Source organism: Venustampulla echinocandica, assembly GCF_003357145.1.
Source record: "Venustampulla echinocandica strain BP 5553 chromosome Unknown scaffold_8, whole genome shotgun sequence".
Classification (NCBI taxonomy): domain Eukaryota; kingdom Fungi; phylum Ascomycota; class Leotiomycetes; order Helotiales; family Pleuroascaceae; genus Venustampulla; species Venustampulla echinocandica.
Genome location: NW_022474213.1, coordinates 139,702 through 157,512, shown reverse-complemented (window position 1 = coordinate 157,512; position 17,811 = coordinate 139,702). Strand labels below are relative to the sequence as shown.

Genomic DNA, 17,811 nt, shown 5'->3' with positions numbered 1-17,811 from the left:
GACCGCACTTGCAACGGAGACCAAGAGGGCTTCATTGGCGCAGAGATTGGTGTTAGGTCCATTATATTTGGCATTTATGGTCGTATCGTAACTTTAGGGCACCAATATTGCATTATTTCCCACAAGGGCTTTTCATATATTCTTGTCTAATACAAAATGTTTAGTCAAGAGTAACATTCTCCGTCACAGACGACGTAGGTTGTGAAATACCTCATTATGCTATTTTGTCATCGTTCAGAGTGGTCGCAAACCCCCAAAGTCCTATATCCAACTAAGTCATCCTTCCAATACTCCTTTAGCTTTTCTGGGCTAGCTCGACGTCCAATTTGCTGAAATAGGCTATGTAATTCGAAATTGGGTCTCCACTTCCCCACCATCCACCACAATCGACGATAGTCAGAATATCGTTTCTTAGAAACATGTTTCAGGACTGTGTCGAATGCATATGCTCCTGGCGCTACGTAAGCGATGCCCCATGACTTTTTAAGGCCACTAAAGCTACTAAATCCTTTCTGGTTATCAAAGAAGGTATCTGAATCCTTTGAGACCCCCTCGGAATATTCAAGTGGCGACCAGAGTACAGCATCCTTGAGCAAAGGCATGTGACTAGCAGCCTTCGCAAATGCATTTAGAAAGGGCAATAACAGTTCTTCGTTAGGAACAACGCGAAAATGGCGGTTATCGCTCACTGTCCAAATCCCCGGATTCATCGGCCTACGGTGCCAATCCCTATCCATATCGTTTAATCCAAGTGGCGGATACGAAGCTTCGGTAACCTCGAAACCTTCAACTGCTCTGCCGTTTCCTTCCGGCCCATGGAAATACCACCCTCCTTTGGGGGTTGCCATATGGAACATGACGTTTAGGCTTTCAAGGTTGGGCCAGGAGGGTTCGTTATCACCGCAGTTAACCGGCCAGAATAAGGTCTCGTCAGCCATGACATGAAGTTGTAGTTTTCGAAGCTGGTGTGAGAGGATATGAAGGCTCGAGCTAAATAAATCGTAGGGCGCAGGGCTTATCAGATTTGGTAGTTCCTGGCACTGATCGATGTCCCAGGACATGCCAAATAGACCTCTGAAGCATAGCATCACCTCTTTAAGTGATTTAGGCAGGACTGCAGTTTGAAAAGCTTTGACAAAGTCATTGCGCGCGTCCCGACGAGGCCCTTCCCACTCACGCGTGGCGTATTTAACGCCATCACATTTCTTATTAGCTTCCCATCCGTCTTCCCAAAGATTACTGCGTAGATGCTCTAGATTAGGAAGCTTAACAACCATGTCTAGAAGGACACGAGGATCTACTTTGAATGATGTTGCGTTCGATATACAAACAATCGTGTTATCCGAGTCATCGTGTTGGAAATTGAGGGAACGGATCGTAGAAAGGCGAGGAAGGGTCTCCGGCGATAGTAGATGAATGCGCCAGCAAACGGTTCTACGATGTATGCAATACCAGTAATCCACATCTCTAGTTGGGGTACTGATTTTAAGATCGATCCGCCCAAAATCATGCACCTTGCCTATGCCATCCTCAATTATCTTCAATGTTGTAAACAAGGAGTTGATCTGGTGGGTAAATCCTTCGTCCAGAGCTCTTAGATCATCAGCGGTGTCGCGGCACGCGGTTTCCTCCCATTCAGGAGCATCAATGTCGCCACCATTGTCCTCCACCTCTTGTATCCACGGTGGCACCTCTAAGGGAGGAAAGCTGGTGGTGAATGTTAAGTCTGTGAGATAGCGAAAACGGTGGTTATTGTAGAGTTTGAGAAACATGTCAATGTCAGATCCATCAACTGAATAGCGTTCCCAAATCTCTGATTTTATTTCGGTCGCAATATTGAATTTCCGGGACACGGTGAGTGTGCTTTCGAGTGCATCATCATCCAAGTAGCTCGTGATACGGTCGATTAATTCTTGCGGAAGGCGGTCCATGGCTGAGCTGATTCTGGGACGATCAGAGGATGTATTGGTCGTCGGTAATCGTGTAAGGTGCAGAGAATGGTTGTGGCAGATGATCATGAAAAGGAGTTTGTTACGGACAGCGTTCCAATCTCAAGTACGCAGCTCGGAGAGTAGAGGATCTTGGTGCCAAGGACGTCTGAAGCCTTTCCGTTGGCTCACGTGATGCTCCCCTGAACGCAGCAGGGAAGCGACACGAGAGGTCCCGCCCGCCCTACGGAGGAGTGCGAAAAGTGGCAGCAAATACCCGATATCCCACCCTACCAAAATCACAGAAGACGAAAATGTCAACCATCTATCTCCCCTCTGTGATTGAATTCCTTGGCTTATTCACGAGGAAAAGGATGACTCTGATCAAATTTGCTACAGGGATTATTCTAAATTTTTCAATAAGGCGGCATGCGAAGGGGGTCAGGTACCGTTGCCCTTATGGTCGTTGTATGTAAATAACGGCAAGGACGTCAATACTAAGCCTGAGGAGCCATATAAGAAGGATGCGTCCTAGTGGTTTACATGAATTTATAGAGAAGAGAGCGGAACTCTAGGTTGGGAAAAAATAAGGTTCACATGTCTTGTGCAGCATGAGAGCGAGAACGGATACCTACCCCGACCACTCTGATAGGTTAAAAGGGTGGCTGTGTTTTTGACAACAAGCATCAGCAAGATCAATCTATATTTAGACAGTATGGAACCTCTGACCGATTCTCTAAAGGAGCTAGAAGAGGATCCCCCTAAAAATAATCCAGCTGACTCATCAGCGTGCTCAGGGCTCAAGGCTCGGCTCGGGTTAATGCAGCGACTGCTCCAAAGACGGAAGTGGATTTTGGAGCGGTCCAGTTTCGGCGCAGATTATACAAGTAATTATGGCAACTCGCTTGAAGCCTGCCAAGAGGAGATACAGAATGCTCAAATAGCTATACAATTATCCGGACCCGCTCCAATGAAGAACGAACCTGTGTATCGGCTATGCAGACTAGAAATCCCTAAAATAATAGGAATACCATCCTATGACTCTCCCGAAGTATGACGCCCGCGTCGGCATTGCTTCACGGTACTTGCGGCCAGTGACGGAATGCCCTCGTTGGATGGGTATTGGATGGGAAGTAGCAACTCTATCCCAATACCCTATTTCTGATTTCTTCTAAACCGAGCGGCATATTCAAATGGTTAACGAGAGACCTTTGCAATATACGGTTAATATACTTCTAGTTTTAACCTTCCGTCTACTTGATCCGCGATGGTAACTCTACCAACCCTCAACGCGGGGTTACCGCTAACTTCCAAAGGGGATGTCGGGTTCATATATATTTGATCACGAATTCCCTTTTTTTATTAGGGATGTTTACCTGAGCCAATCCATTTTGTGTTATCCAGGAATTACTCGTCTCCTCTTTTCCCTCAAATCTGCCTCATTTCTTATTCTAAAATGAAAGGCAGGTCAAACTCTCTAGTGGCGGCGGGGCTCCTCATCCTTGGTGGGTTGGATGGCATTTTCGCAGCAAAACCATCTCCTGCCTGTGGCAGCGCTTCGAAGTTGGTCACGAGCGGCAGCGTCAACACGCCTCTGACGATGACAGTCAATGGCAAGAGCCGCAACTACTTCGTAAAGCTCCCTGATAACTACGACAGTAGCCACCCCTATCGCCTGATCTACACCCTACACGCACTTGGAGGCACTGCAAGTCAAGTCATCGCAGGCACGAATGGCTATCTCCCTTGGTACGGCATCCCACCGCTAGCAAATGACAACATCAGTGCTATATACGTGGCGCCAAATGGCCTCGATAATGGCTGGGCCAACAACGGTGGCGAGGATATCACCTTTATCAGTCAGATCAATGATGTCCTTGACCATGACCTTTGCATCGACCGGGATCTACGCTTCTCGACTGGCTTTAGCTATGGTGGTGCTATGTCTTACGCTATTGCCTGCGCTCTTGCAAAGGATTTCCGTGCCGTGGCTGCTCTGTCCGGAAACCCTCAGATCAGTGGCTGCGCTGGCGGCAACGATCCGATTGCGTACTATGGCCAGCATGGCGTAAGCGACAACGTGCTACCCATCACGGCTGCTCATCAGATGAGGGACCGCTTTGTAAAGAACAACGGGTGTACAGGGCCGCAGAACGCCCCGGAACCCGCAGCAGGCAGTGGAACGCACATCAAGACCAAGTACACGGGCTGCCAGGCGGATTATCCCGTAGTATGGGTTGCATTTGACGGACCTCATACTCCAACACCAATGGATAAAGGTGCTTCCCAGACCTTTTCGAACACAGAGACGTGGGAGTTCTTCTCACAATTTACCTGAAGGGGTTCTTGCTGCCGAGTGAAACATCATGGGGATGGTTATAGTCACTAGTCGTGGATGAAAATGCTATCATTACTTAAAATCTATACATATATCCATTGTGTTATATTACCTATATAGCTGAAATAACCCTGTTTACTAACCGCCTCCAATCTTAGCGATTATAGATGACGGCTTGACTCTGTTGACATGACTACTGCTTGTTTTAATAACCGCCCACCCTATATTTCAAACATTTACCAAAATAGAATCAAACCTATTAACATTCCTACTACCTCTATATACCTAGCCTTATTGTTTCCTAATCGAGAAGGCAAATTAGACTTTAGCTATCACTTAGCTTAGCCTACACCTTGAATTTCAAATAAGCTTGCAATTTGCTTTACAATCGGGTCTCGTCTTACTCATATATAGTAAATAATAAGAATTGTTATTGAATAGAGATAGCCTTATATACCGAATGTGACGCTTATTTATATAGCCGTAAGTTATCACCCAAGTCCAATCCGTTATCGCCTGTCAATGTTGGGTTTTTCAAGGGACTTGGATACTCTAACAATGCCAACGTTGCTATTAAAGACGACAGAGCCTAATCGTCAAATTCAAACCACCTTCAAAAGCTATCTTTCTACACATATTCATAACATAAGAAGTCATTTCTAATATCAAGAACGTCCCCGACAGTTGAGTTAGGAACAATTCCAAACATGTTAAGGACATGGTTCATTGTAGTAACATTTCCAGGGTCGCCAGGTAGGCTTTGTGGTATAACCGGAGTTGTGTCATTTTCGCAGCCTGGAATCGTTCCATTTGGCCAGCCAGGAAAGGGGGACGTGCCGTTCGGTCCAGTCCACGGCAGCCCCCCTCCAAAGCCAGCACATGGATCCTGAACATTTCTTCCAGTAATTTCCGATACACTAGCTGGCAAGTTTAGAGCTTGCCATCCCCACCAAACCTTATCTAGGTATGTATGGTGAAGGTAGAAGATAGGATCTCCTGGGCTCGAAATCGGATTCAACATCTTGGGTTTATCAGTAATCAGTCCTACAGAAATATGCTGTAATATATTACCTCTGCCCCAATACCACCATGACCTCCACTATGTGGAGATCCCTCCATACATGGCCAAGCAGTCGAGTAGTTCTGAAGTTTATAACACTGGTCGACGAAGGATTGGTTTGCTGCTTGACTGGCGACATCGTTGACCTTCCGATCAATACAGTGATCTGAAATGAGATGGCCCGGACCGATTCCATTCATATAGCCCACAAAGGGGCCATCTGCAATACAGTTGTCTGGCGCAACGCCATCGCCACCAAAACCGACATCAGGGTCGAGAACCACGGACTTGCTGAATTTCCCTGCGTCTCTCGGCTCATCCCAGTAACTAGTCTCTGTCAGTAGGTATTCCCGCTCTGGACTAATGTTCGTCGTACGGCTGTGTTCCTTCGTAGCCGCATTCAGTTTGCATGAGATACTCGTGGGTATGCATCAACAGGCGGTGGAATGGGAGGAACGCGCCCTAAAGGTGTAAATAAGCCATGATTGGTCATAAGATTCCCGGTCACAAACCACACCATGCGTTATCTCAGCTTGCATAGCATGAGAAGCTTGCAACTCATCAAATCGCGTTCTCGTTCCTGGGAGGCCAAGTTTTGCTGGAAGCTTCATGAGGCATTTCTCTGCGTCAAGATACTCCAGTTTCTCATCTTTTGTTAAAGTATGCCTGTGCTATTAGTTAAATTTTTGAGGTAGAGCTTGGTGGATATATAGACCGTACCAAGCTTTGCGCTGAGATTTGACGGTGCAACTTGTTGTGCCAAGGGGGATGCCGTTCACTACGACAGATGCGGACAGCAATGCGACCACTATGCTGCTATGCCACTTCATATTGGCAGAGATGAGCGAGATTATTTGAGCGGTTGAGTGAAATTGATTATTTGAAACCCAACCTCGACACTTCAATAGATGACTTTATAATAGCGTTTCTATTCACTACTTCCCGCGAGCAAGACCCGGTAGCCCATGTCAACGTACGCCTCAATATACTTTACTACATATCGACGTACGCCTCAATATACTTCCCCGCATCTCTAATTATGAATTGCTTAAATCGCTTGGCTATTCCTGGAAGGATAATTCGACTATCAGTCTACCAAGGGTCCCATAACGGACCTTTCAGCCGGGTTAGCCGGGTTAGATATCCGGAACCTGTTGCAGTTTTGTTGAACTGGAGCTTACGACGACTTCTCGTTTTCTGTGGCGATAGACCGTCACTTATATCAAGCTCCTAATTATAGATAAATTTGTCGAATGGTATAGCAATCCGTATGTTAGTCTAAACTACAATTAAGTATTTAACCGGGCTATAATGAAACTAAAACCTGGTCTTTGGAAGGAAATTAATATCTACCAAGGGTGTACCACACGAATGGTATAGTAGGTGGTAGTATATTGATGAAAGTAGCAAAACTAGTGAACCCCGGCCTAAGCCACTGAGCCATGCGTAAACAAGATCATGTTTAGATATTTAGTTTCGGAACTTCCCGAAAGGAACTCGGGAGTAGCCACCTTTTACCATCCAATCGGCCCGGCAACATCCTCGGACTCCTCTTCTACAACTCATCAGCTCCCAGCCTCTGGCTCCCAGAATAATGACTTGGAGAAGATAGTAGTCCTATATCTGCTTCTTCGGATTTTGATCTTTTAGGATCTCCTTCTCTACGATATTATCTGCGAAGCTTCTCTCAACTCTACAGCTCTCATTCTTACATAATCTCCTATAAGCAGGCAATCTATTCATCAGTGATCACTATTAACATGCTCTAATAATTTACTTCTTAGTGAGGAACTTAGTTTGTTTTACTAATATTTCTTTTTAGCTTGTATTGGAAATAGTAATTTGGGAACCAAAATATATACTCGAGTATATTAACAATTTTATATTATGTTACAATAACAAATAAAGTAGCATTTGAAATTTAAAATTTAAATTATGATAGACGTACTAAGCGCCACTATCCAAACTCTAGATCAAACTTCCCACATTCTCAACTCCTCCCCGGGAAGCATCTCGGCACTTCAATACCCCTCCCACTGAAAAGCAAGGTACCTGCAGCGGCTATAGTCCGCGTCGCCCTTGAGCACTACCTAGCGACCAGCCTGCATACCAATATCAACACATATCCACCAATGAGATCACCAGACGATAAAGATGGAGATGGGAAGCATCGTAATAGAAGCGCTGTAATAGCTCACCGCGAATACTTCCTCTATGGATCCTGAAATCAAGAGATGACGCGTCTACCTACACGTCTACCTTCAACCTTCTATCTTTCGTAGATTTCCATCGCTTTGTCCACATATTGTTTTAAGCCTATTTTGAAGCGATGATATGCCATTGTTTCATAGTGAAGTTTCAATATACAGAGTAGCATTGGATTGCGTGACGGGATCTGGTTCGATTATTGTGGGGTGTGGAAATGGTCCTGAGACCTTGTATATTAGATGCCCAACGAACGATGTCAATCGCTACTAATATTCAAACCAGGCGAAAAAGAGTTCATTGATTTTCGTTCCATTTATCATGAAGTTCGACACAGCCTTCGCACCCTTTCTGGGTCTCGCAAACCTTGCCACGGTCTTTGCACATGGAGCCCCTCAACCCGCAGCCGCAATCGCTCGCCGAGAAGCATTGGTCGCAGAGGCAGCAAAGACATACTCAAGTTGCGCTAAGAAGATTAAGTCTCGTGAGGTTCTTGAGAGGAGAGATGCCAATACACAGTCATTTGTGAATATGTATCTGGAGAGTCGTGGACTTGAGCCAAATTTTGATAAGCGGGTTGAATCTGATGCGACTTGTGTTCTCGCTCCAGAGGAAGTTGAGGGCCCGTATTGTAAGATACAATAATGAGGTGGGAGGTTAAATGAATGCGATGGGCTGACATGTTGGTAGATGTTTCTGGACAATTGATTAGGGATGATATTCGAGAGGAGGAATCTGGTATCGATCTTCTGCTAGATGTGCAACTCTTGAATGTTCATACCTGCGAGCCGTTGCGAAACGTTCTTGTTGATTTCTGGGCCTGTAACAGTACTGGAGTCTATGGTGGAGTTGCAGCGCAAAATACCGTGGTATTTATTGTTGAATCTGGTTGAGCGTCTCGTGGCTGACTGGTTAAGGGATTGACATTTTTGCGTGGTATTGTGCAGTCGGACAATGATGGTGTTGTTCAAGTGTGGGTTTCACCTCCTACAATACCGAGTTGCATTTGTGATGCGTGCTGATCTGTCGGATTCCATCTAGTCTTACGAAAGTGCCAGGATGGTACACCGGAAGAGCTCAACATATCCACGTGAGTTTAACCTCAACCTTGTTAATCAACACACTGCTAAATCCGTTCAGGTGAGAGCGCATGTGAACTACACAATCGCTAATGACAAATTGCAAGGAGGAACAGTGGTACACGTACGTGGTTGCGATTCCCCTTCTGATCGGCGGCAGGCTTACTATAATAAAACCTCAGACTGGACAACTTTACATCGAGCAATCCGATCTCACCGAAATCAATGCTTTGGCGCCATATTCTAATAACCAGAATCCATTCACACTGAACTCCGAGGACTTCATTTTCACCGGAGAAGCAAACGCGACGGCTGGATATAATCCTTACATCCGTGTCACAAAGACTGGAGAGACACTGAATGATGGTCTGTTGGGGAAAATAACACTTGTTCTTGATCCCGACACGGCTGCTACCCCGGTGGATATGGGTTTTCCAGGTGGAAACTTCACTGGACCTCCTCCGGGAGGTTTCCCAACTAGCGCACCTCCTGCTGGGGAAACAACCAACTCTGCGACAACAACCGCGAATCTCTGAGCATCGCGACTCGCGACGGGCCCGAATGGTTTCCTTGAGGGCGAGAATGATTTGGCTTGAAAAGCTCAAGATGTTGCTAGTTGATCAAAAGAGTAGATTCACACAGCGTTTGAGGGGTCATGACTTGGAAATTGTACTGCCTGGAATAATTAGCGGAGTACAATGCGATTGTGTACGTGTTTGACCCTGTGACCCTGTGACCCATGGAGGTTGTACCTCATAAGATGTTCTCGATCACTGGAACGTTGATAATAGTGGCCGAGTCCTAGCTACGTGAAAGTTTGAGAATTGCGGAATCTAGTTTCATCACATACAGTTTGAGGGGGACTAAATAAAATGAATGGTTTGCGCATCAGCGCAAAAGTGCGTAGTGTAGCACCACGATAGGAGACATCTCTTTGGTGACCTTTGAGGAATATTTGATATTATCTTTTGTAAAGAATTGAAACCAGTGGAAGTTGGATCACGTAAATATTAAACATCCGTAACTCTGCGGGCGGAGAGGGGAGCCTTGAGCCAACCCTAGCCTTTTGGCCTAAATTTAGTACCAGTTTGAGGTTACACAGGAAATCGATTTACTAGTTCGAGAGGGCATGGGCTCGAATCCCACGATTATTATCTTTTTCTGATTTTTATAAGTCCAAAGAGGGGGTTTTCAGTGTCCTTCGCTCGCCGCTAGCTTCACTTAAATATACCGCGGTGAGGTATCCTCTTTAACCCTTTATGTGTTCTGATAAAATATATATGCATTCATAGCTTTCTCATTCAACTGCTACTAGATTTATTTCCCCTAATAAATGAGCGCTTTGCTTTAATTTATATTTTATGCTTATACAAATGCACTTGGTTGGCTTTTTTCTGAGTACGAAGGTTCTAGTAAAAGACTGTAGTATAATTAGCTACTATAGTAATAGAGGCCTCTGTACAACTGAATAATACGCCTACTTCATACTATTAATTACAAACATAAAGAATTCGGCGCCCACAAGATCCCGCCCTACATGATCCTTTCGCCGCCTAAATATAGGTAGAAACTGGAAATTAGAACCAGCCTCCAGTAGTCTAGGATATCGAAGGTGCCGAGCACCAGATCAGGGCCCATGGAATCTATACAGCAGCTTGCAAGTTATCCTGACTATAGCTCTGATTTATCCTCTATATATTTCGTTATTGGGATAAACTTTTCAATCGGCGAACAGTTGGTGGTTTGTAGACTATACCTCCATTGAGATATAACGGCGTAATCCGGTCGCTATATCCCCTCTCTCTCGCTGTTCACTTACTCTTATATATCCTAGCTTCCTCGAGTAGCTCCTGTTCACTATAGGGGGTCGGTAAATTCTTGAGAGTACCCAAGTGTTTTGGGTTATCTTTCTCCAATAGGTTTTGCATCCCGACAACGGCATGTTATTGGAGTGCTACAGCTTCTTAGAAATAGAAGCGAACCGGATAGCGACATAGGTTCTCTAAACGCCGCCTGCCTCCGAGAGTTTCCACGATAATATCCTTCCACATAATATCCCTCTCTTTGAGAACTTATCAATGAAGGACCGCGACTTCATCAAGGCCTCCTCGCAAGTAGAAAATTTAAGAGAACGTCCCTTTCACTGCAAAAGATCCGGGATTGGTTTCCCTCTATTACTCTTCCCTCCCTATTAATACTTCTACTTAAAGTGTTTCCACATCTACTAGAAAGTCAAGGCCGCTGTAGTTCGTAGACTTTTATATAGTTTTGGAGTTCAATCTTTTCTATTTAAACTTAAATAGAATTTAAATTTATAATTTATTGAAACTAAAAGTTATTGATATAATATAACTAGTTATAGATAAAAAGAGTAATAAATAGCGAGAAGTAAATATAGAAATAGAAAGTAATTAAATTGACTATCTAGAAAAGAAGTTCTAAGAACTTCTCTTCTAATATTATATAAGTCCAGAATAACGTATCTCTAGTTATATAACTTACACTTTTATTTTCTCAACAATTTTTATATTAAAAAATATATTTTATTATAAAATAAAATATAAATATTTTAAAATTAAATAATTCTAATTTTATAAATATATTAGAATTTTTATAATTTTATATTAATTATATTATATATTTTCTTTTGAATATTCTTAGTTTATTTACTCCGAAAATTAAATTATATTGTCACTGTTTTTATAATTTACAAAATACTTTTTTTTGGTAGTCTAATTAGACTCTACAACTTATAGTACTATTATCGAGCTTTTTTCGCTTTTCAAACTCATAGGACGATTGAATCTAGATTTCCAAGTCTCGCCACGATGCTGCTAAGTAATTGTCAGCTCTATAGTGACTAAGGAGTACTGTGTCAGGGGACGTTGCTACATGTCTTAGTACCTCCAATTAAGCGGTTACAGTACTCCATAACTACGGCGTATTTTATCTTACATAATAGAACCTGCGGCGGACTACTGCCGAAAAATTCCGCTCTTCCGATATACTCCGATCACCACGCCCCTTACGTCAGTCCTTCACGCATTCCAGCGGCCGCATCACGTGAAGGCATTCGCTGCCAGAGAATTCCATGACCAACAGAAAAGATTGACCAGCTGTTCTACGCATAAGCAACGGTACAGTACCTACCTGATTCCTTCGCATACTGTGCCGACCTTATCGATGACAGAGTGCTAAGAGGAGCACGGTATCAGCACACAAGATAGGCCTAAACTGTTGACCATCATAGATAGTTGATATATATATCGCCTCACTTCATTACATTAATCGCCCATCATCCCCTCCCTTAGATACATAAAGTGCCTTGACCTTTCCAATTCCTACCCTCTTGAACCAACTCTTAGACCCACCCTTGAATCCCTTTCCCCTTTTTATGATCAATATCCAGTAGGTTTTATCAGCATCTGCCTCAGCATCATCTTCCATTCCGACAACAACACAGTGCCCAAAATTAGAGTCCGTTTCGTCAAACCACACTTCTCCTATTTTTTCAGACACGTCGTTCAAAATCCGATATTGCCTCTCTTCCTTTTTGACTTTGCAATTCCTAAAGCTTCGAACTCGCACTCTCAATGCATCCTTCCCATCATATTGTATATCTGCAAGCTTGAGATGAACAATTTGAGGGAAAGCGATTCCTGCATATGTCATCCAGGTCCATGATGGCAGTTGATCTTCATAGTGCTTGTGCACATTCCCTGGTATTTCCTCATCCGACCGGTGCCATAGAAGAAGTCTGTGGAGGAAGATTCTAAAAGTTCCATATCTGTATGTCGTCCTGAACGCTGTTTCCATATGCTTCATTAGACTGTATATAGCATCTTCTCTATCAGACTTTTTGGTAAGGCCACATTTTGCGTATTTCTGAAAGAGGAATTGTAAAAAGTCGACAGAGCGATGATAGCCTGAATCTCTAAGACGATTTGGAAATCTCGGGTCGAGGAGGAAGTGATGTCTACCAGACAGACTATCAACGTATAAAAATCTGGTCAAAAGTATAGTTCTGATTGAGAAATTACCATTTCAATTTTGCGAAGTTTTCACAACGCACCCCTTCGCCACACTCCCAATATGAATTCTTTTCGGTAAAATGAATGATTCGGCGAGACAATACTCTTTCTTGGACTACCCAACCTCTTTGGTTCAGTTGAGCCTTTTCAACATCATTTTCAAAATCGTCTATGTTATCGCTAATAGAGATTTGCTGCCCGTATATGTCCTTAATCCGAATAGAATTATGGCCAGATTCTCGCTTAAGAAACCCTTCATCCCAGCTGGTTGCGGAACTAGCGGCAATCGTACAGTAAGCAGAAGCAAAGATGTTTTGCATTTGCTTAGATTCTTTCTCCCAATCACCATTATCTCCTTGAATAATGCAAAGTGAATCAATCCAAAGATATTTCATGCCAAGTTCTCGAGTAACGTGAACAGCATCTCGAAATGTCTTCGGCAAATGATTGAGAGGGAATTCATCCAACCGAGCTTTATAGTTGGTGCTAGTAGTACTATAATTCTTCTTGTCTTCATCTGAAGGTTTGCCCCAGCAGTGAGAAAGCGCGATATAATCAATCGGGGAGGTCGGTTCACAAAGTTTCACTTTGTTCGGGTCTGTATTCCCGACGAATAGCACCCTCGTTGGCTTGCACCTTGCTTGCACCACCGCGCAGTTACCGTGGTGCTCATCGCAATCTTTGAGCCATTGACGCAACAGTTCGAAATATGGAGAACCTCCACCAAGAAATGGTGATGCAATGGAATACAAATTAGGAACGCCAACTTGAACTATGTTATTGTTGTTGACCGGAAGAGCTTATTCCAAATTAGTATGTGAGTACAGATTGCATACAAAACATATGGGAAGCAAACCTGGATGAGATAGAAGTCCTAGAATACGTTTCTCGTCTTGAGTATTCTTCAAGAAAGATCCGGATCTCTTTAAATGAAAGGTGTCTCCTTTCGGGTCGTATCGGCTCAGCAAACAATCACACAAGAGCTTACAGAGCTGACAGTTATTATTTGGATCTTGTAATTCTGATAGAGTGAATTGTCGGTCAAAAGAAAATATGTCTTTGCAGGCTCGACAAAGATAAGTGTTTTCTAAGGTTTCAAAGGCCGTAGATAAAGCTAATTTGGTGCTTTCGAAGTAAGCTTTTGCAAACTTATTATCAGGGTCATCATATATCCAATGGCCATATTCATCTAGTCGGACATCCCATCGTCGTTCCCATTCCCAGAGTCGTCGTTCCCATTGGTCGAATTCGTCGAATTCGCCCAAGTTGTCGACGTCCCATCGTTGTCGTTCCTCATCTTTAAAGCTATGATGAGCCCAAAACTCATCCGTAAGTCGTTGTGGTTCCATTCTTTGCGATATGCTTCGACGTGATGCACCGACCTGATCTGGCGGGAGTGTCGCAGCTTTCTCCCGAAACAGCTTCTCTGCTCTGCTCCATACCTCATTATTCTTCCAATCTTCGAGTTGCAGCAGATACGGCAGGAGCGTAATGCTCAATTGTTCCGAGCTTTCCCGCGGTAGCAGTGAAGAAAGATGGTCGATCGAGATAACTGAGAGCGGTGGTCCACCCTTCACATCAACTAGAATGGTTGAGCTGGTAGAGGTAGTACTGACCTTATACACGGGTATCAGGTTGTCAGGATTTGCAGCGTCAAAAGAGACGTCACAGATTACCGAGAGTTTGCGCCAAGGACAAGCCAGAGAGTGGGCATCGAGAAACGGGGAACCACTGCTCAAGTATGCGCAGTTGACGAAAATGTCCGACTCGACGATATCCAAGAACGGTCCTCCCATACACACCTCTGCTAGATCCCATTTGAGGATTTGTGAGTTATCCAAGCCAGCCCTGAGAAACAAGTCTACGGCTCCGACGCCAGAGCGTCCTAAGCAACCCATTACCAAAACTTTTGGAGCTCGGCCCGCTTTTTTAATTCCAAGCCTCAGGTCGGTCCGCAGTTGTTCCAACATTTCATCTTCATTCAGGTAGTACCCTCTCCCTTGCGTGAAGCTTTCAACTCCAGGTAACTGCTCCCCTGGATGGTCCAGCTGCCATTTCCAGGTTTTGATGGCCCACGCCGAGCCCACCAAAGCTTTATAATAAGCAAACTCTGCGACACGACTGCCATCTGCGAGCTGCAAGAATTCGAGATCGAGCAGAGTCCCTCCCCCTCTGCGAAATCTCGACAGTACATCTTGCCATCCTGCCTGCCCCTTGTAGCAGTGCGCAAACTGTACGTGGGTATTTACTAGTGGGAAGCTTTCCGGTTCCAACTTGAGTCCGATGATGATGTGGTCTCGCGGTGTTTTCGACCAGCTTTGGTCGTCGACTAGCTTCGCACCAACTCGCTCAAATTCGTCATCGTCGTATATTCTCTTGCGACTCGGATCTTTTGGACTGCGTTCGACATGAACCTCGTAGCCTGCACATATCAAGGCTTTGGTGGTGCTTGGAGTGAGGGCAGAACGGTGCTCCAGGGGGTTTTGCTCGCTTCGGAGGTGTAGAATCGTGTGCTTGGTAGACATGACGAGGATCTATCACGTCACCAATCAGCTGGCGCTGAGATGCTGCGAGAATTGGCGCCGTAGTAGGCAGAAGACTGTTTCTCTCTTGGGTCACCTCCGCTCAGAAGGAAAGTTAGTGTTTAGCGCCGCCTAGTGCAATCGAAAGCGACATGCAATGAGAATGTAGGTGACCCGACCTCTAGAGCGGCGGGAAATTTTGGCAAGTCGGCAGCAGCCACAGCCCCCCAAAAACAGCAGCCAACTTGCCGTTTGCTAGTATAATTTGGTTGTCTTCTCTTCTTGGGCCTGCCAGGCACGGTCTGGTCGTTCAAAGCGTGGCTGGTCACGATCGCCTGAGAACCCATTCAATTAGGAGTCTTTGGAGTGTGGGAGTACAAGACCAGATAGCCTTATGTCCCACAGTCCTGAGCAACCACAAGCTTGTGCTGAAGCGAAGTCTGTTATCGCGTTAGGCGCCGAAGCTGCTGTCAACCACGCATCTTCCTAACCTCCTAAGCAGATCACATCTTCATCCTCTGGAAGTCCTGCAGTAGTGCTCAACGAATTACCCCTCTTAGAATTATCAGCTCGAAAACATCCTCTTGTCTGCACGTTGTCGTCAGCGCACTGAGATGACAAAAGGTGGCAGACTCTGCCATCACATAAAGAGTGTCATCAAGTCTCGTGCCATTTTAAGTTAGCATCATGTTAGCTGACATCACCTGATCCGGATGTTCACGTGATAAGGACGAACTAGTTAGGGATATGCCACACCTGACTAAGTTCGGAATAGTGGATCGGTAAAATATTACGAGCCGGGCCTTAATACAGTATAGTGTAATTAGACAGCCGCATACTAAAATATGCGGCATTCTATGGACTCTCCTCGCACAGCAAAACTCCCGGATTTCCTGACAATCTTCTCCAAATGTCTTCAAAACTTGGAGTTATATTGATTTTTAATAAAACCTTTCCCTAAAATACTCTGAATTTCGAAAAGACTCCAGTAGTTATAATTAAACAAAGGGGGATAATTGAAACGTCGATCGATAATATTAACGAAACAATTAGTAGTATAATTAACTGCAGTTTTTTTTCTCAATATAAGTTAGTTTTCTAGAGAAGAAATAACTAAAGAATAGTAATATATTAATAAGAATGTTACGAACGCCAACCTTATAGCCTGAGGCTCGGGTAAGTATGACTTACTACCACAGAGAACTATAGAGGCATGTGACAAGGTCACGTGACGGCCGGATCAGGGTCCCGCTGAGCGATCCGCTGAATCATTAGGGATTCATGGGGATTCTAGGGGTTCACTTGGATCTAGGAACAGGAAGGTTCTATATAAGCAATGTAATTTCCTTACTAGATAGGAGCTTCATACTCAACTTGAATATCAATTATAACAGTTTACTTTGATTACACTTGACTCCTTCCGTGATTCACTYACCCTGATATCACTTACGGATCATTAGAAGAGATCACTGTATTACTTCGCTACGTAAACGAAACAGAACACCTCTGTTAGGATTCCCTGTCGGAAGAATAACAGAACTGTTACACTTTAAACACTTCTTTGCCGAAGTAAGCAAATTACTATAGCTCCAGCAACCCCACTAGCCGCGAAGCTGCCTGCCGCGAAGCAGCCAGCTATCGCCAACCCGAGTGCTAGTTAGGTGAACCTCACACCGTCGACTAGTAGACTCCAGGAGGATATCGAAATGTCCGACTTACTTTATGAATTCAAAGTCGAGGCTAATGAATCAATCCGTGTTGCCTTCCCCGACAAGTATAATAGCAACCGAAAGGATCTCGAGACCTTCATCCTTCAGGTAGAGATCTACTTCAACTTCAACTACGAGAAATTCGAGGCTAACTATAATCAACAAAGCTTTTGGGTAACTTCTTATTTACGAGGACTAGCTTTGGAATAAGTCTAACTATTCTTTGAAGACTTCTTCAGAAATGAATCGGAGGACGGAAAGATAGTAGTTACGAAAACTATCTTCAAGTCATAGAACGGGATGAAAAAAGAAATGCGACGAATATTTGGAGATATCGATACTACCCAAGTAGTAGTACGAAAGATGCTGGATCTTCGCCAAACTAGGATAGCTCTTACTTATACGACAGAGTTCCAGAGATATAGTACTAAGACAGGATAAGATAGCTTTGTTTTGATAGAATTGTTCTGTCGAGGATTGAAGGAATATATCTATAAAGAAATAAGACGACAAAATATAGTCTACAACGACATTGTCAGTATAATTGAAGGCGTTATCTAGTTAGATAATCGTTTGTAGGAATTCAAGAAGAGCTACGTTCTACGAGAAAGCTAAAAGGGAAACTACTAGTCCGGACAAAGATACTAGTAGAAGAAAACCAGAATAATTAGCGCGATTTAATATAGAGGAAAGAAATTCGTCTCGAATGAGGAATAAGATAAGTGTCGGGAGAAAGGCTTATACTTTGAGTGCGGACTTCTAGGATATCAAGCTTCTTCTTACTATAAAGGAAGACTACAAAGGAACAAACAAGTTTGGAAAGGAAAGTCTCGATAAGTTAACTGTAACGGTTCTGTTATTCTTCCGACGGGGAATCCTAACAGAGGTGTTCTGTTTCGTTTGCGTAGCGAAGTAATGCAGTGATCTCTTCTAATGATC

The 17,811-nt window shown here is 44.0% G+C and overlaps 5 protein-coding genes across 5 annotated transcripts; 2 read left to right on the top strand and 3 right to left on the bottom strand.

Annotated features, from left to right (window-relative positions):
• Positions 1-227: 227 nt before the first annotated feature.
• On the bottom strand, positions 228-1,931 carry BP5553_08419 (uncharacterized protein; the record flags this gene model as incomplete). Its single annotated transcript, XM_032017042.1, has 1 exon — positions 228-1,931. The coding sequence occupies one exon, from the start codon at positions 1,929-1,931 to the stop codon at positions 228-230; it is 1,704 nt and encodes a 567-aa protein (XP_031866473.1).
• A 1,453-nt stretch (positions 1,932-3,384) lies between these two features.
• On the top strand, positions 3,385-4,266 carry BP5553_08418 (Uncharacterized protein; the record flags this gene model as incomplete). Its single annotated transcript, XM_032017041.1, has 1 exon — positions 3,385-4,266. The coding sequence occupies one exon, from the start codon at positions 3,385-3,387 to the stop codon at positions 4,264-4,266; it is 882 nt and encodes a 293-aa protein (XP_031866472.1).
• A 628-nt stretch (positions 4,267-4,894) lies between these two features.
• BP5553_08417 (uncharacterized protein) lies at positions 4,895-6,156 on the bottom strand (the record flags this gene model as incomplete). Its single annotated transcript, XM_032017040.1, has 5 exons — positions 4,895-5,287; positions 5,338-5,653; positions 5,703-5,788; positions 5,839-5,992; positions 6,047-6,156. 5 exons carry the CDS (start codon positions 6,154-6,156, stop codon positions 4,895-4,897), a joined length of 1,059 nt encoding a protein of 352 aa, XP_031866471.1.
• A 1,696-nt stretch (positions 6,157-7,852) lies between these two features.
• On the top strand, positions 7,853-9,146 carry BP5553_08416 (uncharacterized protein; the record flags this gene model as incomplete). Its single annotated transcript, XM_032017039.1, has 6 exons — positions 7,853-8,162; positions 8,222-8,400; positions 8,449-8,504; positions 8,573-8,621; positions 8,672-8,734; positions 8,793-9,146. 6 exons carry the CDS (start codon positions 7,853-7,855, stop codon positions 9,144-9,146), a joined length of 1,011 nt encoding a protein of 336 aa, XP_031866470.1.
• A 2,743-nt stretch (positions 9,147-11,889) lies between these two features.
• BP5553_08415 (uncharacterized protein) lies at positions 11,890-15,166 on the bottom strand (the record flags this gene model as incomplete). The annotated part of the gene is made up of 3 exons (XM_032017038.1): positions 11,890-12,598; positions 12,651-13,440; positions 13,498-15,166. 3 exons carry the CDS (start codon positions 15,164-15,166, stop codon positions 11,890-11,892), a joined length of 3,168 nt encoding a protein of 1,055 aa, XP_031866469.1.
• Positions 15,167-17,811: the final 2,645 nt, after the last annotated feature.